General features: G+C 41.2%; 2 protein-coding genes across 6 annotated transcripts in view; one reads left to right on the forward strand and one right to left on the reverse strand.

Annotated features, from left to right (window-relative positions):
• Positions 1 to 27562, forward strand: part of rnf14.4.L (ring finger protein 14 gene 4 L homeolog) — a 48566-nt gene that overhangs the window by 19847 nt on the left and 1157 nt on the right. The window contains exons 1-7 of one of the 4 annotated variants that reach the window (XM_041585262.1): positions 6617 to 7048; positions 18132 to 18292; positions 19150 to 19301; positions 19846 to 20349; positions 22076 to 22304; positions 24959 to 25128; positions 26101 to 26231. In XM_041585262.1, coding sequence (XP_041441196.1) covers positions 7038 to 7048; positions 18132 to 18292; positions 19150 to 19301; positions 19846 to 20349; positions 22076 to 22304; positions 24959 to 25128; positions 26101 to 26231 — 1358 coding nt within the window. In that variant the 5' untranslated portion in view covers positions 6617 to 7037. 4 annotated transcript variants of the gene reach the window in all.
• rnf14.2.L (ring finger protein 14 gene 2 L homeolog) lies at positions 48 to 10844 on the reverse strand. Of its 2 annotated transcripts, XM_041586184.1 has the most exons (8): positions 10678 to 10843; positions 9235 to 9405; positions 7335 to 7486; positions 6051 to 6557; positions 5050 to 5278; positions 1662 to 1831; positions 1206 to 1336; positions 48 to 960 (listed from the first exon to the last, which is right to left on the reverse strand). In XM_041586184.1, the coding sequence occupies exons 1-7, from the start codon at positions 10706 to 10708 to the stop codon at positions 1214 to 1216; spliced, it is 1383 nt and encodes a 460-aa protein (XP_041442118.1). In that variant the 5' UTR covers positions 10709 to 10843; the 3' UTR covers positions 48 to 960; positions 1206 to 1213. The 2 variants fall into 2 exon arrangements, with proteins under 2 accessions (XP_041442118.1, XP_041442119.1); XM_041586185.1 differs by lacking the exon at positions 48 to 960 and having other exon boundaries at positions 1176 to 1336; positions 10678 to 10844.

Below are 27562 nucleotides of genomic sequence, written 5' to 3' on the forward strand. Positions count from 1 at the left end.
TCTGCGCTAAATCCTTCAACTTCAATATTCGAAGTCCAAGGATTTCAATTCCTAATCGAATATCGAGGGTTAATTAACTTGCATCTGCTTTCCATAAAAGTACAAAAAGTACTTTGAAATTAGCTATATTGTATCTGACTTTCAGGAAAAGAAGTGCTAATAAATAATACAAAGTGTGGAATGTTACAGATATTCTTCTCCACAGCTGTCCCACACTCCCTGTCAATGTCCAATGACACAAAAGTGAAATGTTTTGCAGAACTATTGATGCAATATGGTCTAAGGCCAAACTAGGCAGATCTCGGCTTGCAGAGAAATGCAGACCAGCTGCTGCTGTCCTGATCGATGCACCTGCACCCGGAAGCATTGTCTCAAGATTTAGCATTTCAAGCCAAAATCCACCACGTCTGCCTGCAACCGAGCGGAGGCAATGTTTCCAGGGGTAGGCAAAGCAGAAGCAAAGGAAGAGTGGAGAAGCAGATTCTTGGCCTACGTTTCTCCGCAGGCTGAGCTCCGCTTGGTCTGGCACTAGCCTAATGCTTTCAGGCACGTTATCGGTGAAGGTCAAACATGTTTTGGGATATCCCCCTTTATCAAGTTCACTTGTGATCTTCATAATTAAGGTGTTTCCAGGCATTACACTGCGTTGCATCAACAATACATTTCATTTTGTAGAAGGACCGTCATTTACGTTCTGAGATAACAGGAACATGGTTTATCTGCCATGTATTTTCTACCAAGCTGACACTGAGGAATGAGGCAGAGTATTCTATAAATCAGAAGAAAATCTTACCAATCATATACAATTAACTAACACTTAAGTCTACTGGAAAATACATACAATATAGACCCTCTTTAAGGAAAGGTGCCAATAACAGTGCCATTTCTGGATATTTATTCCAAGACTTCCTACTGCTCGCCAGTCTTCATGCAATGGCCACATCAGCACCATATTACAATCTGCAAGAAAAAAACAGATATAAAATATTCAAGCAGCTGTTAAAGTGCTTTATGAATAAGTGGCCTCCTAACAGCCTGACAGATATCCCTTCAGACTGACACAACTGTAGGTGTTTATCTGGCAAATAATATGCCCCGTTTTAGATAAGCACCAGTCAATGCACAGATCCGTTCCACACGATATATATTTAACAGAAGTATGCACAGAACTGAGAAGAAACTAGTGAGACTGCTTGAGTACTTACCGATTGAATTAGCTGGAGGAAGGGTCACAATAATGATTGTATAGAACTTTACTGGACAGGACAGCCAAGCAACCCCAACAAAAGTATCGACGACATTTTGTACAAAGCATCATGAAGCAGCCACTAGATTTCTGTAGATGTTAAAGTGCAGAGGTTACTATTTATAAATGTAGGGTTTTCTTTAATAAAATAATCAGTCTCAGGCAGGCAGGAACAAGACACTTCCAGATAACTGAAATCCTGGCCTGCAGAGGTTATTTATAAATGTAGGGTTTTTTTTTTTTAAATAAAATAAACAGTTTCAGTCAGGCAGGAACAAGACAGATAACTGAAGTCCTGGCCTGAACGGTTCACTGCAATTGATATAAACAAACAACCTGGGTACAAGTACCAGATGGGCAAGCACCACGGCTACTGCTTAGTGCTGAGGGCTTCTCAGTATGTACCCGGACTTGCCTCAATGTTGACTCCACAGCTTGGGCAACGCTTGGTATTCGTCTCCACCCATTCAGTAGATTTCAGCTCCACTGCTTGTATTATCAAATTCTTGCCATAGCGTCTCTCCAGCAACCTCTTGCCAGCCTCATCTGCCTCCACGTATTCTTCACGCACTAAGAGAAGCTTTTCTGGGGACAACATAAAAAAAAGCCAAGTGAAATATAATGCTTTTATTACACACACAAATGCCTGGGTGGATATGTGGAAGGCCACATTATGTATGTTTGAGCACTAAATAAACCACTTTTTCCTGCACAATATGCATAGGTTTGTCGAAACATGTGGCACAAGCAAATTTTCATGGCTGTCATCTCAGCTACTGCACTTTGGCTAATGCAAATTGAATTTTAAGCATCAGAAGAGACAGCCGGACACTATAAGGGGCCCATTCACTAAATTCGAGTGAAGGAATAGAGGAAAAATAGTTCGAATTTCGAATGTTTTTTTTGGCTACTTCGACCATCGAATTGGCTACTTCAACCTTCAACTACGACCTTCGAATCGAACGTTTCGAACTAAAAATCATTCGAATATTCGACCATTCAATAATCGAAGTACTGTCTCTTTAAACATTTCTTCAAACCCCTAATTCGAAGTCGAAGGATTTTAATTCGGCAGTCGAATATTGAGGGCTAATTAACCCTCGATATTCGACCCTTGATACAGCTACCCCTAAGTGTTATTTACCACACATATGGTGTGATGCCCTTACCATGGTCTCTGTGCTCCTTTTTGAAGACCTGCAACATGCCCCTTGGATCCAAAAGAAACGACCTGGACAGGCATGTAGGAGCCCCCTATCCACATCAGGAGGCACAGCTATGCTCCACTTCTTGCACCAGAGTGCAGAGTACAGCTTACCCCTGGGGAACAAGAGCTACTTTCCATGTTTTTTTGGAAAGGACACCTTTCAATGAATTCAAAATGGGCATACACATGTTTCCATGACATACTACCCAACTGCAAAAGTTAGAGGTTTTTATAAAAAAATTGAAAATCCACAAGGTTAAACTTGCATCATTATTCATACCCAGTACAGAAAACTAGGTACATCCAGTGAGATAATGGTATAGGAGAGGCCCCTCTCTATCCCACCCCCACCCCCCACGAACTTGGCCCAAATCATCATCATTATGATCACTATAATTTGATGGAAAAAAAGACCCCATAATGCTCAGTTGTTATCGTTATGTTACTGTTAAGTTGAACTGAAGAAGCTGCTCGGATGAGTAGTGAAACATCTTAAATGATTACACAGCAAGTCTAGTTGTTTTAGAACTACTTTTACTAGATATACCATGACCTGAATGAATGAAAAATCTTCATAGTCTGTTATCCAGAAAGCTCCAAATTACAGGAAGGCCGTCTCCCAAAGATCTTTGAAAGTAAGTTCCGGAGGAAGTTGCTCAAAGAAAAAGCAAATAAAAAAAATATATACTCCATTTTTACACAGCTGGCAATGTGTGGTGAATAATTCTGCTGTTTTTTACACCACATAATAAATCTGCCCCTTAATGTTAACATTCAATGGAATTAGGGGCCCTAGCCCAAGCCATGGAAAACAACCCAGGCATTATTTCTCCTTGACCAAATGAAACCAATGCTATTTTGCATTCAATCCTATCCATGACTAAAAAGTAAGTATCAGTGCACAGAGTATCAGAGTAATCATATACAAAAACCCTGCCTATGTCTGATATTCTACCTACAGTTCTTCCTTAATTCTGTCAATACATCCTAATGTGACAGTCAGGGTGCCATCAGAAATAACGGGGCCCAATACAACAAGATTTTCTGGGCCCCCAGATCCTGCCAACACCACAGTAAAAAAACCACACAGACATCAGTGTTAAAAACGGTAAAAACACACACACAACAAAAAAAAAAAAAACATTGTTGGTCAGGGCCCCACTACAAGTTAAACAAAATCATTGGTGGCCAGGGCCCTCCTATAAGTAGAAAAAAAACTAAAATTGGCGGCCAGGGTCTCCCATTAAAGTTTTTTTTTAAAAAAACATAGGTGGTCAGGCCCCCCCTACAAGTTAAAAAAATTCATTGGTGGTCAGGACCCCCTAAAATAAAATAAAATTGGCATCCAGGGTCTCCCATAAAAGTTTTTAAAAAGGTATTTTTTCTATTTTCCGACTTTCGGCAGCTTCTCCTCTTCTTTGGGTCCAATTGGCGGCTTTCGGCTCCATTCGCAGCTTCGGGTCTTTGGCTCCGTTCACGGCTTCGGGTCTTCTTCTCCCTTAACAGCTTCAGATTTTCAGGATCTGTTTGCAGCTTCAGCTTCATTCGCAGCTTTGGGTCTTTTGCTCTGCTTTTTCGGGTTCTTCCACTCTGTTCGTGGCTTCGGCTTCAGGTTTTAGCCAACGTCCACACACTTAAGGGGGGCCCAGCTAATCTGAAAAGTGCAGCTCAGCCAGGACCCCCTTCAAACTGCCAAAAAATTTGAGTTCTGTTCCCAAAAGACCTTTGAGACCTTTTTGCTCCCAAAAGCTTTATACTGGATGACATGAAATTAAGTAGATTTTCAGTTTTTCTCCTCCCTTCATTGAAATCACCTACCGCCACTTTTAATTCATAAAGCAGATGCTTAGTTGTGCCTGTATTGGCGCCCCAAATGTGTGACAACCGTTTCTTAGCATGAGCCTGCAATAGCATTGGATATCAGAGGAAATGCTACCTTGTGGGTTAAAAGATGGGATATGCCCCTGAAAATGATACTTTGCACATCACTAGGGGGAATGGAATATTAGTCGCTAACGCAAAAATCATTTGCAATATTGCCTTTGCCCCTCACATGACAGTAGGATAGTGATTGTGAATTTTATGGTTATAGTGTGAAGTGTATGTCATAAAACTTAATGAAAAAGTTGTCACGTTTGCTCCAACAGTTTACGCTACCTTCAAGCAGGTCTTAAAGGTTCACAATGCGCAATTAAGATTTGCAATGTAATAAAAGCCTTATGAAGAATATTACATTGCGTCATGCAAAATTTTATTCTCAACTTTGTTCTCTTTGCAAATTTTATTGTATTTCCCCCCATGTATCATGACCTATAAGTAGATGCTACTGTTTGGGGTCACAAAGCAAAATACTTTAAACTCAAATGATTTGTTTCTGGCCATTATAATTTGATATAAATACTTGAAGGTCACATATTACTCAAAAACTGATTTTACCAGCAGCCTCTAAGTATGCACTGAAAGCAGGACAGGGGCATAACTGAAAGGTTAGATACTGTAGACAGTTTTGACCTGGGGTTCACTTAGGCGGTAGTTAAAAGGACCACTTTATTTTATACACTTTGTAAGTGCCCAACCCTTATCTAATTCCACTAACCTGGTGTTATATTACAATATGCGACTGCATGGTAGGCCAGTTTGCAGAGGGTACAGAAAGCGTACTTGCAGCTGGAACAAATACCCATTTTGCCCCCAGGCTCCAGCATGACTGGAGTTTGGCAGCTGAGACGTGGACAGTACAACACATCTGCCATCAAATCCAGACTGGACTGCAGTAGAAGACGGTCATAGCGGCTGAACAATTCTTCCCCAACCAGCACCTTCACCTGTTAGAACAGATTTATTAGTATTATGACAAAAACAACTGCAATGAAATGCTGCTCTGCACAGATCCTCTACTCACACCAAAAGTTAAACTGCTTCAGGATTTGTACAGTTTCCTTAAAGGAGGACTAAACCTCAACAAAGAACTGAGCTACAAATTTGACACCTTAGCTTTTGGGGTTTTGTTCCAGCCCAAGGAGACCACAATCCTTCAGCAGTAAAGATCTGCATCACTAAAAATGCCACAGTAGATCCCCATATCCTTTCTACAGCAAATGCTCTAGGTTTCTATCAGTTATCTGAACTAAGGGACCACCTCACAATATAGAGCTCATATACAATATAAAATTCACACTGCATAGTAGATAGATAATTATTTCAGATTTACATTAAATGGCAGCATGCAATGCCTTCTGAGGCAGAACTGATTAATAATGAATCTGGTAGCATCAGCTTCTATGACTGTGATTAAAAAGGAGGTGCCCCCTTTTCTTTGTAAAAATCAATCTTGCTAATTTATCACAACACCTCTCCCAGATTCTTACATAAAAAATAAAAATCTGGCAGCAAGTTGTCTGCAGGGTCCAGTCTGCTCCCCACACGTTTAATCCCCATTTTCCTTATACCCCAGTGTCCTGAGTATTCAATCCAGAAGATCATCAAAGAGTTATAAAGTTTCTAATGCATTACAGCTGAGTTACACACACTACATTTATGCACTATTAATGAATGTACACATACACACAAGATTCAAGAGCATTGTTAATGTGTTACCTGTGCAGGTGTAGCAACAGAAGGACACTTTTGTTCAGGACAGTTAAGAGCCTGGACCTGCCCATCCTGTATCTGAACTGTAAAATAATCCTTAAGGCATTCGTTGCAATAGACATGCTCACAATTCTTAAAATTAGTGCACTCGCTGCCCAGCTTTTCTGAGAAGCAAATGTTGCACATATATGATTTACTATCAAAGCACTTCTTCTGCTGAGCCTCATTAAAGTCCAAGATGCACTCAATAAGGGCAGAGACAGATTCCACATCCTGGATAGCCCTATTTTCCCAAATCTCTGCTTGTGATGGGCCTGTGGCACTACAGGTATCAGATATCTCAGAGTTCTTTATACTCTGAGATCCAAACCCACAAACTGGTATTTCATACGGTGAGTTAATGTTCAAGTACTCCAGAGTCTTCTCCTTAAGAAACTGCATCCAAGCAAATAAAACAACACCTCCTGCATATTCCTCCCATAGCTCATCCAATCGCTGACACAGCTGGGCAAGCTGAGATAAACAGAAACACAGATTTATTCATGGCTTGTTGTCACCTATTAGAATCTCCATGTCCATGCAAAATCTAACTATAAAATGGGTTTAATTCAAACAGTTTGCCAAAAGAAAATGCAAAACTTCGTTTTTTAAACAGACAATTAAAGTAACTCTGTTAAATCAGCCCAGGGTACTTTACAATGGATTGAGTCGTTGCCTGAATTTCCCTATGAACCCTTGCAACTGTCTATGACTTCCTCAATACATAGGAATAATTGGGGGAGATGCTAAGACACAATTCCTACACACAGGTGACTAAAGTAAAATCAAAGCTTTATTGATTGGGCTGATATTGGTTGGGCAGGCCCGTCAGTGGCCCCCCTACTTGAGCAGATAAACTGCCGAATTGGACTGAAGAGGCAGAATTGGCAGCTTAAATCTGCCCATATTTGATCATCTTTACTCTACTGTGAATGTGTTAATGCCCAAGCACGGATGACTGCAAGGTAAGTAAATGCCAGCACAGTTTTTCCATGGACTGGTGAAGTTTTTCTCTGAAACTGAGCAAAAGGCTAGGGAAAACTTAACAATTTAATCCACAAAGGAGGCTAGCATTTCTGCACCCCCCATGTTTTCTTTGTCCTTTAATGCTAGGAATATATAAAACTTTGATCTAACTACTTCCTTTTCCTGTTTCATATCTGAAGTGAAGAATCTGCAAGGAGTGTACTATAGTCTGACTTTTTATTTAACTTAATCTTACCGTGATTGCTGAAACTATTGATGTTTTACCTGGCTTGGAGAAAGCCACTTGCAGCTAAGCTTGAAGGCTGGAGGTTTAGTGGATGGGTATCCTGGAGGCAGCTCAAAGTTCAGTATGATAAGAGGTAGGAAAGAGATAATACCCTCAAAGCTTCCCATGAATTCATTAGATGCACTGTCACCTTGGGTAAGCAAAAAGCATAAAAAGATTGTCACATGGTGCACATGGGGGCACATGGTGCCAATCTTCTACTGCACAAATATAGCCTCTACTGGACTAATATTCTAAACTGGACTCGAATCGGTAATAATACATGAATAATTTTGAAGACAATGTACAACTGTTTAAAGCCCAACTCCAGCTTCCCTGTGTTGCCTCTCCATACATTCGCTTTGCAATATTAACACCTTTTATTAATCGTTTCATTTTTGTCTCCACACACACTCATGCTTACTTGCTTGTAATTTGAATATTATCTGTGCACCATGGTTAACACTGGCAGATGCAAAATAAGCACCCTGCGTGCATTTTATGAGTCATATACACCCCTAACTGTGGGGAAATCGTATATTTTTGGAAAGTATTAAATAAATGCCAGGGGACCACTGAACAGTTTCTTAATGGATCCTGTACCTGTATATGATATATATCAAAGCACATAGAGAAACTTTCAGCATGTTAGAGCATGCTTATCTGAAAAATAAAAATCCAAAATACACAAAAGCCATGAATATCTTGTTCTGGTGTCATTTCTGTCACATGACCCACTGAAAATTGTGTATTATAATAAATAAAGTACCCCCTGTTGCAAAATATAAGGATATTAGAAGTTACCTCAGAGTTCCATGACCTGTATAAAAACACAGCCTTTGGCCTTGTGTTTTTACAGTATATGGTCATGAAACTCCTCAGTAACTTATAATATAACAAGAGGGGGTACTTTATTCACTTTATAATTTTTCTTGCTGTCTTTTCCTGAGCTCCTTAGGAAGCGCTGTTTCATTACATATTGCACTCTGTCACTGTATGTAGTACAAATAAGCATGATAACTTTCCCTGTCTCTGTTCTGCCTTCCCTCCCTGTGTATGCTATTCTCTGCTTGCCCAGTGCTGCCTGTGTGTGCCATTCTCTGGTTGTCCAGTGCTACTTGTGTGTGCCATTCTTTGCTTGCCCAGTGCTGCTTGTGTGTGTTATTCTCTGCTTGCCCAGTGCTGCTTGTGGGTGCCATTCTCTGCTTGCCCAGTGCTACTTGTGTGTGCCATTCTTTGCTTGCCCAGTGCTGCTTGTGTGTGCTATTCTCTGCTTGCCCAGTGCTGCTTGTGTGTGCCATTCTCTGCTTGCCCAGTGCTGCTTGTGTAACATTCTCTGCTTGCCCAGTGCTGCTTGTGTGTGCCATTTTCTGCTTGCCCAGTGCTGCTTGTGTGTGCCATTCTCTGCTTGCCCAGTGCTACTTGTGTGTGTGATTCTCTGCTTGCCCTACGCTACCTGTGGAAAATAAGCCTGTTAGGGGTTTGTTAGCATTTGGAAATTGTTGTTAAGGGCCCCTAAGGCGTTTAATCATGTGTTGGGGGTTGTTGTATTTTCCACACGGGAGGATGAGGCATATGGATTTATGGGTATGTTTTTACATGACTTCAATTTTTCACATATGAGTGATGAGGGATTTCCTTGCAGTGAGCATCAGCCATTTGGTTTTTTGGTGTGTTACCACCGTTAATGTGGATATGATCGTAAAAGTTCTTGTGGTAACATGGGTGTGGTTTACAGTGGGTGGGGATTAAAAGGGGGAGTGGCCAACACTGACTTCTATTATCGTCCCACCACCACATAGGCCAGTAAAATTTTGACCCTTGGAACCACAGAAGTACAGCACTGAGCTAGAGTATTGAACTTCAGGAACTCCTTGAAAAAAATGTTTGTGTTGTCACCTTTTATGGCCACGTTAAAGTTTGGCGGAAGATCCAGACAAACACAAATTTCCCCTCCTGGCGCAGTCTCCGATCTCTTGAATTCATCTTCTGTGTATATACTAGTGAGTGCTAGCAGTTCATCCTCCTGCTCTTCCTTGTCTTCTCTTGACATTTGTTGTCTGTGTAAATCTGTAATACATTAAGCACAATATCAGCTTCCGTCATAAATAGCCTAAAGAGAAAATATATCTCTTGCCATTATGTTGATCAGACAGGTTAGAAAGTTTCTGTCCGATAACGATAACATTTCTGCATATATTGCCCATCTGACGATATCCATGGGAGACTGTTATTACTATTTGTCGGACTATTTGTCGAACTTTTGTGTGATTGCTGTCTGACCAGAGAATCGTCTGGGTCCTTAAAAAGCTGTTAGGAGTTATGTGGGTATAAGTGCTGATCTCAGAAACCACCAAAAATAGAAAAATAATGTAAACTACAAAGTTGCATAGAGATGCAATCTCAGTAAGCATCATCAATTCATTTTTTAGGTCCCCTTTAAAGGGGTTGTTCACCTTTAAATTAACTTTTAGTATGACGTAGAGAGTGATATTTTGAGACAATTTGCAATAGGTTTTCATTTTTTATTATTTGTGGTTTTAAAGTTATTTCGCTTTTTATTTAGCAGCTCTCCAGTCTGCAATGTCAGCAATCTTGTTGCTAGGGTCCAAATTACCTGGAGACTGGAATATGTTTAGGAGATGGCCTAAAAAGAAAGATGATTAATAAAAATGAGCAATAACAAAAAATGTGAAGCCTTACAGAGGTGGGTTTTTTTAGGTTTTTTTAGGTGGGGTCAGTGACCCCCATTTGAAAGCTGAAAAGCGTTGGAAGAAGAAGGCAAATCATTTAAAAACAATAAAAAATAAGTAATGAAAACCAGTTGAAAAGTTGCTTACAATTAGCCATTCTTTGACATACTTAAAGTTAACATAAAGGCAAACCACCCCTGAGCTTTGTTAAATAAGTTAAATAAGCAGAAAAGAAAAATCTTTCAGTAGAAAAGGAAGCCAATATGGGACACTTACACTTTCCCCAGTGTTTTCTGTGACTCTGGTTTATTTCCCAACAGCCTGTACAGAATACACAGGAGATAACGAGAAGTATGAATGGGGTGTGTTTCTATTCTGTGTCTCTAGGAATGGCTTCTCTTGGAAATGCCACTCGCCTGGGGTAATGAATACCTGGGATTCACAAAATCAATAGGAATCAGGGCAGCCAGAAAACCTCATTGTTTTACATATATATATATACATAAAACTATTGGTTTCCAGGTGGTAAAGATTGTGGGACCCACTGTGCCATAACAAATATCCCAATGTCCGACATAAATAAGCAGCTCACTCCCAGTACCACCCCCTTGGATAATAGAAATTACTTGTACAGACTAACAATTCTTACCGCTCATTAACGTAATGTTGTTGCTGATCATTAAAACACAGAAACTACTGAGGGCTGCTCCGTGTATGAATAAGTGTCACGGTCCCATCAACCAGTGCAAATGTACCTGTCAGCCTGTCTTCCGGCTACATGGATCATCTCACTTCTAAGGAATGAGCCGCTCCTATTCCACCTGCTGGCCGCTCGACTAACTACATTTGTTGAAAAAGAAAGTAGGTGCTTTTTGGGCCTCTGTGAATTGCAATGCCAGGGCCTGTTTGTTGTTTTGAATCCCAGTGCAGACCTGGTGCTGAGAGCTGTATGAGAATGGGTGCTAAGAACTGTATGGGAGTGGGTGCTGAGAGCTGTAAGAATGGGTGCTAAGAACTGTATGGGAGTGGGTGTTGAGAGCTGTAAGAATGGGTGCTAAAAACTGTATGGAGTGGGCGCTGAGAGCTGTATGAGAATGAGTGAGAAGAACTGTATGGAGTGGGTGCTGAGAGCTGTATGATATTTAGGGTTGCCACCTTTTTTGGAAAAAAATACCAACCAATAACATTAGGACCAACCATAATTTTTACCGGCCATGTGGCGACCTCAATGATAATGGGTGCTAAGCACTGTATGGAGTGGGTGCTGAGAGCTGTATGATAATGAGTGAGAAGAACTGTATGGGATTGGGTGCTAAGCACTGTATGGAGTGGGTGCTGAGAGCTGTATGATAATGAGTGAGAAGAACTGTATCAGAGTGGGTGCTAAGAACTGTATGGGAGTGGGTGCTGAGAGCTGTATGATAATGGGTGCTAAGCACTGTATGTGAGTGGGTGCTGAGAGCTGTATGATAATGGATGCTAAGCACTGTATGGAGTGGGTCTTGGGAGCTGTATAGGAGGGGGGTTGCTGACTGCTAAAAGCTGGACGGGGGGGATTTGTTCAGAACTCTCTTTGGGGTATTGAGAACTGGATGGGGGTGCTAAGAGATGTATTGGGGGGTGATGACAGCTGTATAGGGGTTGCTGAGCACTTAAAGGAGAACCAAACCCTTATTCACAGAAAATCCTATTATCTTAGTTGACATATGTAACAACAATAATACAATACAATAATGCATTATACACTTTTAAATATAGAAGGTATGTGCTTCTGAATTATTTATTAACGAAATTCTCCCAAAACCTTACTAATCCCCCCAATCTGTTCCACTTTCTGCCCGCTGCATTTGGCTGTGCAGGGGAGCTAGCAGCAGTCAGCACAGAAACCAATCAGCATCTTGTTGGACCTGATAGGGAACTGAGGCCTGTCTTTGCCTGTGTGTAATAACAATAATCTGCCATTGCATTATACACTTTTAAATATAGAAGGTATGTGCTTCTGGGTTATTTATTAAAAAATTCTCCAAAAACCCTACTAGTCACACCAATCTGTTCCACTTCCTGCCTGCTGCATTCTTTGGCTGTGCAGGGGAGCTATCAGCAGTCAGCACAGGAACCAATCAGCATCTTGTTGGACCAGATAGGGAATTGAGGCCTGTCTTTGCCTGTGTGACTGCAGGGCTGTGATTGGCTGACTGTTAGCACATGCACACCCCTCATTTTAAACGGGCTGGGACTGTAGCAGATCTAAAGGGAGCTCCAATAAATGTTCCATTTTTAAAGATAATAATTATTTTTAGCCCAAAGTAAAACCATCACCATATATTAATAATTATTTCCTACAATATTAGGTGTTTTTTCACCAATCTTATATGTTTCCTTTAAAAATCATAACTGTGCATTTGTTAAAGGCCCATGTGGGTGTGATAAGAATTAAAATAATAGTGGGGTTAGTAAGAGCCTGTTACAGGTGCTTAGTATGAAAATCCATTTGTGATGAGCCTATCTGTTGTGCCAGTGGAGTGAGTGAGTGTATGCTTATCTGCAGTAGCATTATATGAGAGAGCTGCCCCCCCCTTCCAGCCTGCAGGCCTTATGTAGTCTGCTGTATAGTATTTCCATCACCGCTTATCTGCTACCCTTTACATCAGAGTAGAGTGTTGAAATGTGCATGATTTGCTAAGCGCTTTAGTGCTTGATTGGTACTGAAAGTTTTGGTAGGAATGTTGCATTGTGGGTAAAGAATACAAAACCAACAGTACCAATTGGGACACTCAAACATTTGATTTTATAATTTTTTTCAATACTACCCTGCGTATCTTTTACTAAGTGTGCAGAATCAGCATGGATACGTTGTTAGAGTAGCATAGTCCCATTTTGTAAGAGGGAGGGTGTTATTATATTCTTGTGTAGAATACTGGTTCCAATTATGCCTTGTACGCCCCTATAGCTCTGCCTTTGTCCATATAAGGCTGATACATCAATATAAAAGAGTTGAGCCAGGCACACTCGCTTTGCCCAAAACATGTGAGGTGATTAAAATTATTGTAGTTTAGCCTGCGAGTGCCTGGCTCTACTCATTTATATTGTGTTATTATATTCTTGCCCTCCATTCATTGTGTTGTTAACTCCTTACATCTGCTACACTATCATAAGCAGGGTTAGACTGGGCCAGGCCTATCGCAGCCGCAACGGAGAATAGGTTTGAGTGAAGGGAGGAGGTGTTGTGGCATTGGTGAAGGACCTCATGACTGAGGTGGCAGCCCCGGTGGGCCCTGGACCCCCAGTCCAAAGCTGATCATAAGCTTGTCTACAATTTTCTCTGTATATATCAAATTAGCAGTTTTTATCACCTCCCCTGGGCCTACTGTTCTAAGGGCTCTGGCAATTTAGATGTTTTCACACCTGCACTTAATCTACTCCACCACGGGTGCAAAAGTCCAAAGTTAGCTTCCTACTGCCATAAATGTAGATCATTGATGAGGAAAACATTGCATTTTTTAGTCGCCCAAGGCTTCCTTGTGCAATCATTTAGAGCTGCTATTCGATCATATACATTAAAAGGTAGACGAAGAATAACACCACTGATGCCTAACACTTTTAGGGAGTTACCCCCCACCCCCTTAATCATAGGCGTGCAGTAGTAAGGTAGTATGCACTTATAAGAGATCAGTAATGGTGCGCTTTAGAGTATTAAAGGAATACTGTCATGGGAAAAAATGGTTTTTCAAAATGCATCAGTTATTAGTGCTGCTCCAGCAGAATTCTGCACTGAAATACATTTCTCAAAAGAGCAAACAGATTTTTTTTATATTTAACTTTGAAATCTGACATGGGGCTAGACATATTGTCTGTTTCTCAGCTGCCCTGAATCATTTGACTTGTGCTCTGATAAACTTCAGTCACTCTTTACTGCTATACTGCAAGTTGGAGTGGTATCACCCCCTCCCCCCCCAGCAGCTTAACAACAGAACAATGAAAAGGTAACGAGATAGCAGCTCCCTAACACAAGATAACAGCTCCCTGGTAGATCTAAGTACAGCACTCAATAGTAAAAAGCCATGTGCCACTGAGACACATTCAGTTACATTGAGTAGGAGAAACAACAGCCTGCCAGAAAGCAGTTCCATCCTAAAGTGCCGGCTCTTTCTGCAAGTACATAACCAGGTAAAATCACCTGACATGGCTAAAAAAATACACTTGCTGGTTCAGGAATGAAATTTTATATGGTAGAGTTAATTATTAGCAGTATAAACAGTGTAATTTAGAAATAAAAACTACATCATAAAAATCATGACAGAATCCCTTTAAGTATTAAATAAACTAAAAAAGCAGAAATTTGATAAAAGCATAAATACAAACTAGTTGTATAACTTCCCTTGCACACCCTGAGGGGTATCTGGGTCTGGAGGCAGCAGAATCAGTGCCATCCCTACCCCCACGCAGCTAGCTCCAGTGCATGCAGGCAGGACAGCCATCAGGGGGGGACAGGGGGTAGAGTTGTAGCGGGCCCCGAGGGTAAGGGGGGCCGAGCCACGCCACACTTACTCGATTAGCCGGGCCCCCCATCTTTCTGAGAGCTGCTAACTTGGGGAATGCATGGACGTTTAAGGTGCCCTGGCCACCAATCTTCTTATAATGTGGGGATCCTAGCCAACAATATTTTTTGATGGGGGGCCCTGGCCACAAATGTTTTTTTTATGGGGGGCCCTGACCACCAATATCTTTTTATTTTTATTAACATGTGGGAACCCTAGCCACCAATATTTTTTTTGTTTTTTTACTGTGTGGTGGGGGCGGACCTGTGGGTGGGGAGGGCAGACCTGTAGGTAGGGCTTGCGGTGGGCGCAGCCCAGGGGGCCCAGGAAATTTTGTCATATAGGGCCCTATGATTTCTGATGGCGGTCCTGCATGCAGGGTGAGAGGGCATCTTACTTTGCTTACCCAGCTTCCATGTCATGCTTAGATTTAGTCCTGAAAATATTACAGAATGGCCAAATCTAAATATGACAAAGGGACAACTAGGAAAAACAAGATAAGTTGACTGGGCTCATCATTTACTTCCCTCAGAAACAGGGTTGCCACCTATTCGGTTTTAACCCCAACAGTTTGGTTTTTCTTAGGGGTGTTCATGTTGCAACTGCTTGCTCGAGTTTCAGCCTTGTGAAACCCGAACAATAATCTGGGCAATAACAACCTCTGATATCAAAACCCTGAAGACACAAGGCGCAAACATGCCCCCAAATTTCATAACCTCACCCCTAAATGTCACTTCTCAAACTACCATTTGGCTGCATGCAATGCTCCCTCTAAGGGGGGTGTGTGTGTGTATGCACAAAAGCTTTTCAGTGAGCACACACAGTGCAACACAGAGTGTATCTTATTGTCACACGCCAAAAGAAGACATACTGTGTAAAATGATTACTGCCATAAAAACTGTGTAAAAAACTGTGTAAAATACATGTTGTTTCTGAGCAACAAATCTCCTGAAATAGCAGAGCATGTCTCTGCCCTTAGCAGGGAAGATCTGTGTCTCCAAAGATGCCCCAGTAGCTCCCCATCTTCTTTTCTGATGGTTCACTGCACATGCTCTGTGCTGCTGTCACTTACTGAGCTTAGGGACCCACTCACAATATACAGTACAAATAGAATTGAAATGTCACAGTATAAGGCTGATCCGTAATTAATACAGACAATTACTACATGGCAGCACAGAAACCAGTGCAATTAGCATCAGAATTTAATAATCAGCCCTGTAGCATCAGCTCATATTAAAGACCAACCTTGTTTTCTGATTGATAATTTGTGATGACCCCTAAGCTTAGCTTCTCAACAGCTGCTATAAAATATGGCATTTTTAGCCATATTCATTTTTAGGGTTTAGTTCTGCTTTAATGTCAATGGCATAAATTCAAGCAGCAGTAAGTTCTGGCAATAAAAAACAAACTCCATGGACATACCTCCCAACATTGGAAAAAGAGGGACAAAGAGTTGTGCCGCACACAGCACGGTGACATTTTTTGCCGCGCCCCAGTGGCGTAACTATAATACAGCAGACCCCGCGGTTGCGGGGGGGCCCGGGGGACAGAGGGGCCCGGACCAAGGGGTCTGCTGAACGGAAATTCCTTTAACACTGTGTGCGGCGACCGCCACAAGTAATTTAACGGCAGAGCGGCGGGGCGGATCGGAGGAGAGGACAGGAGATGTGCGAGCGCTGAAGCGGATGCGTGTATGCGCATGCAGGTAACTGCGTGCGTGCAGCTAAGCCGGGGCCCCTGAAGATTTTTTTGCAGGGGGGCCCGGTTAGCTGTAGTTACGCCGCTGCCGCGCCCCCTAATTACCATGTCCATTTTTCAAAATGTGGCAGGTTATGAAAGTTTGAACACATTTATGAGAGTTTTAGTGCAATGTTTTATGTGTTTTGCTAATGAAACTGCAGCTGCTGCGCTCTTTGCCAGATGCTTCAGAAACTTTGTATCTTTTTCTAGCATCAGTGCAGGAGATCAAAGACAAAGTTGGGACATTTCAGTAAGAAACCTGGGACTGCGGGCTTAGTGGTCAAAATTGGGACTGTCCCGCAGAAAACGGGACAGTTGGGAGGTATGGATGAACACCACATAGGATTTTCAGGTGGCTACTGCTGTTTTATGTACGCGAGCAATGAAAATCAATACACAGCTTGATATGTTTTTTACAGTGATGTGTGGTGTATTTTGTCATCTTTTTATTTTTTTTACACAGCATGAAAAATGGGCCCCATTGTCACATGGCAAAAGACAAACAGTCGCTGGTATATGGGCAAATATTTAATAAATAAAGGGGGTTATGTAATTAAAGGCACTAGGTTTACCCAGGGGCAGTAACCTATAGCAACAAGCAGGTAGAATTTCCTGGTCACGTGTATAAAAGCAAACATGTTATTGGTTGCTATGGGTAACTGCTCCTGGGCAAACTTAGTGGCTTTTATTACATATGGGGGAAAGTGTTTTGTTTGTGTCGTAACAGTTTGAGGTGTGGGGGTTGCGTGTGGCCTTGAGAACCAGTGTCAAGTCCAGGTACAAGTATGCAAGGGTTTCTCTCAGATGTGGGCAAGACAGTAGGACAGGCCAGTAATGTCACTCCACCTGCGAGTCTGTGAGCTTTTTCTCAGGCTCAGCTACTTGGATCTGGGTAAGACAGTGGGACGGGCCGGCATTCCAGCTGGGCGATGTCATTCAGAAAGACAGGGGAGGGCCATGTGAAAGCAGGAAGTTAGACTGGGCATATGGGAAATAAATATACATTTTGTGCAGTGAGAGTGACTTCATCTGCCGGCTGCCTTGCTGCTTGCTGTAAGCATTACTGACATCCCTGAAGAAACTGGTGACAAGTATTTTCACAACCCCCGGCCTACCCCTGATGATCAATTTGACTGTTCCACTTTCCTCTGTGTGAGTATTAAGTAACACCACATAATATACTCCAGGAAATGAAATAGCTGTCTGTGTTTGTGACTCTCCCTCAGGCCTCGTCCCCAGCCGCACCTGGACTCTGTATAAAGTCACAGCAAACAGGAAGCATCTGATCAAGCCGCTAGCCTTTTCTAATCAATTAGGAAACTGTGGATAAAGTGTGTACTACCTAACCCAAATAATATTTAATATAGAGGTTTCTGTAATTAAACTGTCGACTCTGGTTGTTTTGGTTTTTGAGAATTTTAGCAGTGAGGAGACGGCGCTCAGTTCACTAAAATTATATATATTGTGTGAGAGCTGGTCCAGGTATTGCTGCTTGGAAATTTGGACTATCACATTTATTGGATCAACGACCCCTTGTTCTGCTGCCCTTCTTTGCTGGGTGCTAGATTTTTTTTTTGTTTAGTTATCCATAACATTCAGTGTATATAAGTCTTTCACATTGTCAAATATCGGGTTAACTTTTGACTTGAACTTTTTTCTGAGCATCATGTTCTTCGTATTATTAACATCCCAGCAAATATTTTAATAAGAGACATCCTGTCTATTAATCTATATGAGTTTTTACTTTTACAAGTGGCAAGAAACATATTTGCTCTTTACGCTATTTATAATGAAAGCGAATATTGTGCTTAATTTATTACCACAGACAACCAATGTCACGAGAAGACAAGGAAGCGCAGGAGGATGAACTGCTAGCACTCGCTAGTATATACCCTGAAGATGAATTCAAGAGATCAGAGACTGCACCAGGAGGGGAAATATGCATTTGTCTAGATCTTCCCCCAAACTTTAATGTCGCCATAAAAGGTGAGTCAGATATTCATATAAGCACTTCAGTGTTCTACATGCTGATTCTCTAGACGATGTGTGCTTATTGGCCATTCACGTTAGCATGTTTTCCTGTTCCTGGGGTTCTCTGTAACCAGTTAGCACATAATATAGCACATTTATTGCGAGACTATTAATAAAACAGTAGCACCGAGTGACTGCAGTACCTGCGGCAGGTGGAGAAGGGAAGCACTTGACTGATTTAACTCCATTTAAAGCTGGCCATAGACATAACGATATAGTTGTACATGAATCGAACTTTCGTACAATTTTCGGAATGTGTGTGTATCGTCCCGACATTTTTTGTACCGTGGCTATTGGTCATTTAGTCAATCGGACAGGTTAAAAGATTTCTGTCAGCTAATGAAAATTTCTCTGCATGTATTGGCGATATCAAGTCAGATCGACTAATCGACCTATCACCATGGCACGAGAAATGTTGAGACAATCCACACATGGTCCGAAAATCACACAAAACAAAGATTCATATGATGTTATCTTTGCGTAACCTGAGAGCCTGTTGGGCCCTGAGTTGATTAAGAACAGCAGGGAGGGTCTGGAACAAACCTACTCTGCTATGTACCTAAAGAGTATTAAGATATATGTACATCATGGTTTCCATAGCTTGCACATACATTTTAACTAATGAAAATGAACTGACTAGATGGGCTGTGTTTTTCTTATATATGATCTATATTGTATGTATGTTTTTCTTAGAATGAACAAATATGTGGCTAACTAGAGCACAGATATCTAATTATAGGTAAAAATAAAACAGTTGGAATTTATTGGTGTTCATATTGAATCTTTCAAATCTTTTTGTACTTTGTGCTTAGGTGACAGTGCATCTAATGAATACATCGGAAGCTTTGAGGGTATTGTCTCTTTCCTACCTCCTATCATACTGAACTTTGAGCTGCCTCCAGGATACCCATCCACTAAACCTCCAGCCTTCACACTTAGCTGCAAGTGGCTTTCTCCAAGCCAGGTAAAACACACCTGCTTATATAGTAACATGGGCCCAGCATCTCAACTAATTAAGCATTGGTATTTATCAAATTTACCAGTAGATTATTTTGTTTATAAGTATTTAAAAGGAAAGGAAAGTAAAATTGACTGCACTGGTCAGTGGCAATTTGTTACGCACAACCCCAGTGAATATCATCAATCATCTTTGCTGAAAAAACACACCAGCCAGGGACACTGCCTGTGTGAGGTCTGTGCTGCTACTTTTGCTTTAATATGAGTGTAATACCTAAATTTTATTGGGAAGTTTGGTGGTATGGCCCTGCCATATAAAGTACCCAGGCTGGTGCATTTTTCAGTGAAAAGGAGCACTGGCCTGGGGTCCAAGTTTAGTGATTATATTCACTATGGGATGCCTAATAAAGTGCCATAAACAAGTAAATTGTAATCGGTTAACATTGTTCTAAACCATTTTATAGTTAGATTTTGCCTAGTTGAAGGTGCATGGAGATGATAAGTAGGAGAAAACAAGCCATCAATAAACTTTGTGTTTCTGTTTATCTCAGCTTACCCATCTGTGTCATCGATTGGATGAGCTATGGGAGAAATACACAGGAGGTGTTGTTTTATTTGCTTGGATGCAATTTCTCAAGGAGCAGACTCTGGAGTACTTGAAGATTAACTCACCATATGAAATACAAGTTTGTGGGTTTGCGGGTATAAAGAATAACTCTGAGATAGCTGATACCTTTAGTGCCACAGGCCCAGCACAAGCAGAGATTAGGGACGACCGGGCTATCCAGGACATGGAATCTGTCTCTGCCCTTATTGAGTGCATCTTGGACTTTAATGAGGCTCAGCAGAAGAAGTGCTTTGATAGTAAATCATATATGTGCAACATTTGCTTCTCAGAAAAGCTGGGCAGCGAGTGCACTAATTTTAAGGATTGTCAGCATGTCTACTGCAACGAATGCCTTAAGGATTATTATACAGTTCAGATACAGGATGGGCAGGTCAAGGCTCTTAACTGTCCTGAACAAAAGTGTCCTTCTGTTGCTTCACCTGCACAGGTAACACATTTACAGTGGTATGTTCCCCAGTTTATTATATCTCTAACTTTTTTTCAACAGGCCAATACTTCTCTACAGAACAGGTTTCAGTGGCCTCAGTCAGACTTTTAGACCTTTGTACGTGAAGTACCTCAGCATGGATGATGTATTGTTATTGCTACTTTTTATTACTCTTCTTTCTATTCAATCCCTCTCCTATTCATATTCCAGTCTCTAATTCAAAGCAATGCATGGTTGCCAGGGTAATTTGGACCCTAGCAACCAAATTGCTGAAATTGCAAACTGGAGAGCTGCTGAATAAAAAGCTATAATAAAAAATGAAAACCAAATTGCAAATTGTCTCAGAATATCACTCACTGCATCATACTAAAAGTTAACAACCTCTTTAATAAGGCTTGTGGGGTGCAGGGCCGTTCATTGGCTTTTCTGTTCCTTCCACTCTCGTTCTTTCCTTCTTACTAGTGCTACTGCCTGCTACCTCTTCCAGGTACAGAGAGGGTTAAAAGTCTTGTTTTCAGACAGGGTTCCTATGAAATGCCTACTGCCACACAGTAACATTCAGGGTAACTGCATCAAGTTCAGTTTCATTTATTAATCTTTATCTGGAGGTTACATTTTCATCATTTAGCTGGACAGAATGTGGTTGCATCTGTATATCAGGGGTTAATGCAAAGCTTATATTCCATCTTCTAAAGTGATCATATTGGCATGTCTGGGGTTAAAGCAGCGATCATCATGGCTAAAGGGATCTTCAAAAGAGGGAATAGTAGAGAGGTATATTCACATTTGCTAGGCTAAATATTATGTTGAGACAGCCCTGCTAGCTGGTGATCTTGTTGAATCCCTGCAGGATTTGGCAGGACTAAATATTGAAATTTAAGTTAGCTTTGTTTTTCACTTCTCATGTCTCCTTAGAACAGCTCTGGGAAGGGGGGGGGGTCACGACTCATTACTTGAAACATTTCCTTATCTTTGGCCTTTTTGAGCATGATCCCTGAGTTTGATAAAGGCAGCTGTTATAATCAATATAATAGTTGCAAACATCCCTCAGATACCACTGAAAAATGTTACTAAATAATGCAGCAAATTATAACAGTTGTTCATCGGATTCCTGAGCTGCTAAACCCGAAACATCAGAGAGAGAGGGACATTAAAGTTTAGGCTTCAATTAAGCTAAAAAGTAGAAAATACAGTTATCCCCCATTTTACGTTCTTCAGGGGACCAGAAATTTTATTTTGTAAAATCAGGCAAATGTATTATGAATAATATATAGGTGGGGCCACAAAACAACAAAATGTAAATGTAAAATGAGGGAAAACTTGAAATCAGGGGATTTAAAATTGAGGTTCCACTGTATAGTAAATATTTTATTTCTGATGTTTATTGAACTGAACAGAAAAGGTGTAGAGAAGCAGATCCGCTCCTATTCTCTCCTGTGCATTCGGCCTGAATGCAGCTACACCAAGCGGAAATCGGTTTGGAAAACGGGAAAGCATGCATTTTCAGGCCAATCTCTGCTTCGTGAAGCTGCACTCAGGCCTACACTGTGCCTGTCCCTGCAGCTACACACAGGATACTATAGGAGCAGACCTGTTTCTCTACATCTTCCTATAAAATGCAGGATGAAATAAGCTGATTTTTGTCTCTGATACCCAAAGAACAGAAGAGGTTGAAGGACAGAAAATGGTGAATATTTTTTTACAGTATCTATCTCTTTGTCTGCAGGTGAAGGTGCTGGTTGGGGAAGAATTGTTCAGCCGCTACGACCGTCTTCTACTGCAGTCCAGTCTGGATTTGATGGCAGATGTGTTGTACTGCCCACGTCCCAGCTGCCAAACTCCAGTCATGCTGGAGCCTGGGGGCAAAATGGGTATTTGTTCCAGCTGCAAGTACGCTTTCTGTACCAACTGCAAACAGGTGTACCATGCAGTCTCATATTGTAATATAACATCAGGTTAGTGGAATAAGTTGAGGGATGGGTTCTTATTTTGGTAAATATTACCATGGGCAGAATGGGGGCTCCTTAATCATTTGAAAAGCAATATAAAGTGACCCCTTTATCTGCTGCTGCCATGGACTAAGGCATTCTGGCACCCAAGGCAAGTGCTTCATAAGGTCAAGTGTCAGTGACCCTCCCTGACTGTCTATGTCAGTGATACCAAATCAGTGGCTCCTGAGCAACATGTTGCTCTCCAACTCCTTGTATGTTGCTCCCATTTTCCTCAAAGCAGGTGCTTATTTTTGAATTCCAGGCAGGGCCGGAACTAGGGGTAGGCAGAGTATGCGGCTGCCTAGGGCGCCATTACTGAGGGGCGCACTTTTAAGGGGAATTTTTTTTGGGGTTTTTTTCTGTCTTTTTTTCCCGTTATGCTTATTTAATAATTTATTTATGGCCGGGCACCGGGCGGAAATCATCTCCTCCCTCCCCTCCCCCACACTCTTGCCAGCAAGTAATGGCTCCTAGTCCTGCCTGAAACCATAGGTGGATTTTCATTACCAAACCCCCCTGCTACATAAAAAAAAGAAGCATGAAAAGGATATGTTAAAAAATATGAGTGGTGTGGCTTATACATGGAGGGGGAAGCAGTGTCGTTTTTATCTGGCCCATACTTCCATAAATAAAAGGCAAAGTGAGGCAGGCAGGGAGGCACGCATGTTACGTTCAGAAGCCGGGTCAGGAGGTGACGTCATGCTTGAGTCTTTGAATACGGAAACATTCCTAAGAGTGCTAAGTATCCTCTGCAGACTGTAGTTCAAAAGAAGGACTCGCTGTGGTGAAGAAGCCAGTGTACTGCCAGTCACCTTAATTTAAAACCAAACCTTGATCCTCTCTTTGCTGCAAAATGGTATGTCCGTGCCTGGAAGCAGTGGGGAGCAAGGGGTGCGAGCGGTCCAGGGCCCGCACCCCCTCAGGGCCCCCCGACAGTCCGTTCGCCGCTGAAATTGCGGCCAAATGCGGCGGTATGGTGGGGGCGTCACGCACCAGGGCCCGCCCCCCTCAATGAACGCTACAGCCTGGAAGGTGTCTGTTTTTCAGCTCTTTATTTTTAGGTGCACTGGGCAAGATGGGCTGTAAGAAAGGTGGCAGCAACACAGTAGGGGCAGGTGGCATGGGTTAAGCTATTCACACTTGTTTTTTAGGCTTAAAACTTAATTTAGACTTAAAACTTGCAGAGAGATTTTTTACTTGCAGGCTAGAAAAAAGGCACCATATGAATGGCAATAATTAAAAAAATAAAGATTAAATGAATTAATGCTTATAATAAGCTTTCTACAATTTAAAATTGAACCTAAAAGTAAACTTCCCCTTTATCATCCACATCATTCATGTGATGTAAGTGGCCAAATGACACAGCAACTAACCATTCATTTGGCATGTGTTAAAGGTTCACCTTTAAGTTAACTTTTAGTATGTTATCGAATAGGCGATTTTAAGCAACTTTTAAATTGGTCTTCATTATTTTTTAAAGTTTTTTAGTTGTTTGCCTGTTTCTTCTGACTTTCAAATGGGGGTCACTGACCCCATCTAAAAAAAAAAAACAAATGCTCTGTAAGGCTACAAATGTTATTTAATTGTTATTACTACTTCTTATTACTTATCTTTCTATTTATATTCCAGCCTTTTATTCAAACCAGTGCATGGTTGCTAGGGTAGTTTGGATCTTAGCAACCAGATGGCTGAACTTGCAAACTGGAGAGCTGCTGAATAAAGCGAAATAACTCAAAAACCACAAATAATAAAAAATGAAAGACAATTGCAAATTGTCTCAGAATATCACTCTCTACATCATACTGAAATGTGAACCCTTTTAAAGGGGATCTAAACCCCCCCCCCCAAAAATGGCACTTCTCTAAGCATGTTTTACTTTTACATTATTTTTCTATTTCTAGTGGCTTCTGAGTCATTTGCGTTTTTAAGACCAATACCAGTGAGTTTAACACATTGTCAGCAACCCTAGGGTTAATGAATAAAGAAAGTGCATAGGCAGTAGCCCCTCATGTAAAATATAAGGATATTAGAAGTTACCTCTGAGTTCCATGCCTTCGGCCTCGTGTTTTTATATGGTCATGAAACTCCTCGGTAACTTATAATATCCCTATATTTTACATGAGGGGCTACTTTATTCACTATATATATATATCCTTGAAAAAGGTCCCAGAGAGGACCGAAACGTTGGAGATGAATTTGTGAATAAAGCACATCGATTTATTTCACTAAAATGAAAGATTGCGGGTCCATTTTTCTAAGAGATATATATATATATATATGTAATAATTCCAAATGGGCAGCACACCGCCTTTGCAGCTTACCTCGGGTGCAAGGTAAATTAAATAGATAATAAAGTAGAAATGACCAGCAACACCGAGTTCTTTGGTGAAAAAAATCAAAATGTATTCAAGTTACATGTAAAGCCATATACTGTAACTTGAATACATTTTGATTTTTTTCACCAAAGAACTCGGTGTTGCTGGTCATTTCTACTTTATTATATATATATATATATATATATATATATATATATATATATATATATATATATATAAAATATATATATATATAATAAAAGCAGTATATTTCACTTGGCTTTCTTTTGATGTTGTCCCCAGAAAAGCTTCTCTTAGTGCGTGATGAATACGTGGAGGCAGATGAGGCTGGTAAGAGGTTGTTGGAGAGACGCTATGGCAAAGATTTGATAATAAAAGCAATAGAGATGAAATCCTCTGAATGGCTGCAGATGAATACCAAGCTGTGCCCAAGCTGTAAAGCTAATGTCCAGGCAAGTCCAGCGATATACTGAGAGGCAGGGTTGCCATCAGAAATCATGGGGCCCGTACAACAACATTTTCTGGGTCCCCTGGTCCCCACCCACCTCAGTCCAAGCCCCACCCCAGATCCTGCCCAGGCCACACAGACATCAGTGCTAAAACTGTTAAACCCCCACACACACAAGTTATAAAAAGTCAGGGCCCCCCTACAAGTTAAAAAAAAACATTGGTCGTCAGGGCCCCCCTATAAGTTAAAAATAAAACATTGGTACCAGGGCCCCCCATAAAAGTTTTAAAAAAAACATTGGTGGCCATGGCCCCCCCCTTACAAGTTAAAAAGCAACATTGGTGGTCAGGGGCTCCATAGAATATTTTTAAAAAACATTGGTGGCCAGGGGCCTATATAGTATTAACATAATTCATTGGTGGACAGGGGTTTAATAAAATTTAAAAAAACACATTGGTGTTCAGTGGAACTTACCTAGGCTCCTTTCCTGGATTCGGGTCTTTTCGTGGCTTCAGGGCTTCAGCTTCGGCTACTTTCACGGCTTCTGGTCTTTTCGCGGCTTCAGCTTTGGCTCTTTTCGTGGCTTCAGGAATTCAACTTCAGGTCTTTTCATGGCTTTGGGTGTTTTCACTGCTTCGGTTCCATTTGAGTCTTCTGCGCTTCGGGACTTTGGCTCTTCATTGGTTCGGTGCATGACTTCAGCGCTGTCAAGGGGGACACGGCAAATTTGAAAAGTTCAGCACAGTCGGGCCAACCCTTTAGGCCCGGGCCTGGTACAATTGTACCCCCTGTGCCCCCCCTGATGGCGACACTGCTGAAAGGTCCTCAACTCTTCAGTTTTTGATTAGGAATATTAATTTGTGATACTTGTACCCATCTTGTTGGATTCCATGTCCCGTGGAACATTGTGTTACGCCTGTTGTTTTTTTTTATATAATTTGATTAAATAGTAACCACTTCATGTTTACTTCTACAGAAAGTGGACGGCTGCAACAGGATGTGTTGTGCAAGATGTAAGGAAAACTTCTGTTGGCTGTGCTTCTCTGTACTGTCCAAAGAAGACCCGTACAAACATTACAGTGATACTTCATTAAGCTGCTACGATCAGTAAGTGCCTAAGAGTTTCTTCTGGAAATTGTTCTAATTGGATGCTGTATGTATGCTCTGTGATTTGGATGCTAAAGCATGCAGCCATAAACACTCCACCTGGTGTGGACTTTAAAGGGGAACTATGGTGAAAATGAAAATTTAATATACATTTCATCATACTGAAAAAAGAAACTTTCTAAATACAATTTATTAAAAAGGAGATTTTGTGTACTCACCGTAAAATCACTTTCTCTCTAGTCGTTTGGGGGACACAAGGAACAATGGGGTATAGCTGTTACTACTAGGAGGCAGGACACAACAAGAAAGGAAACTAGCTCCTCCTCTGCTGGTTAAACCCCCCAGCAGGCGGAGCCTACGTCAGTTTGTCCCAAAGAAGGATCGAAGGAGGTTTTAATTGAACAACAACATTTAACATGTAACTCAAAGTTACTTAGTAAACATTATCACCAGGGCCGGGCCAAGGTAGTTTGGCACCCTAGGCAAGGGATTCAATCAGCTCCCCCCATTTAACATTATGTTTTTTTAATAAAGAAAGCTTACAACACATTCATGACTGAAACTTTCAATTTATATAAATATAAATATGTAAGGTAGGTAGTTGGACTGGCTTGGAATTGTACTCTGCTTGCATCTTCATCATAAGATAATAAAATCTTTTGTAATAAGAAATGACTGATCACAATATATATGATAAGGTAAAATACATAAGAAGTATTGTAATTAAAAAAATTATATAACAAACAGTGAAAGCAATGGATGCCAGAAATCAGGCCACACTTCCGCACAGTATAATACATAAAAGTCGTAGTTCGCCTTCGATTAAACCTTTAAGATAATGGTATATTGATAACCAACAAGGAGTGAGGTTTGAGGCCCAGTCCGAGGACAGCCTGATGATTTACAGTTAAGGCACACTGAATTCTTATGAACAGCCCCGTACCCCTAAATTACAGCACACACATAACACTAATCAGATCTAGCTCGACAACCCCCAGTCACAGCACAGTCACTAATGTTGCCCCACCTGTGGCCCAGATAACCAGATATAATTAATAAACGTGCCAGCTGCTATCAGTCAGCCACATAAAATTAGCCCCCCTTCTTCATTGTCCCCATTTACCAGTGCCAGCACCCATCATATGGCTATATGTACCCGTGCCAACAGCAAAATCCATCATATTATTACCCCCAATCTGTATCTGTGCCAGCAGCAGCTAAAAATCCATCATACTGGCCCCAATTATCCGTGTGACTATGCCAACAGCAGCCAAAATATAGCCCCAAATTTGTACCTGTGCCAACAGCCGCCAAAATATTGCCTCCAAATC

This window comes from Xenopus laevis, chromosome 3L (genome assembly GCF_017654675.1).
Source record: "Xenopus laevis strain J_2021 chromosome 3L, Xenopus_laevis_v10.1, whole genome shotgun sequence".
Taxonomy (NCBI): domain Eukaryota; kingdom Metazoa; phylum Chordata; class Amphibia; order Anura; family Pipidae; genus Xenopus; species Xenopus laevis.

Excerpts from the sequence above, each read along its gene's own strand:
- rnf14.2.L (XM_041586184.1), bottom strand. The coding sequence starts at position 10,708 with ATGATCAGCAACAACATTACGTTAATGAGCG. Across the intron at positions 6,558-7,334 it reads AGTGGCTTTCTCCAAGCCAG|CTTGCCCAGCTGTGTCAGCG; the intron begins GTAAAACATCAA and ends TGTTTATCTCAG. Across the intron at positions 1,337-1,661 it reads GCTGTGGAGTCAACATTGAG|AAATCTAGTGGCTGCTTCAT; the intron begins GCAAGTCCGGGT and ends TAACATCTACAG.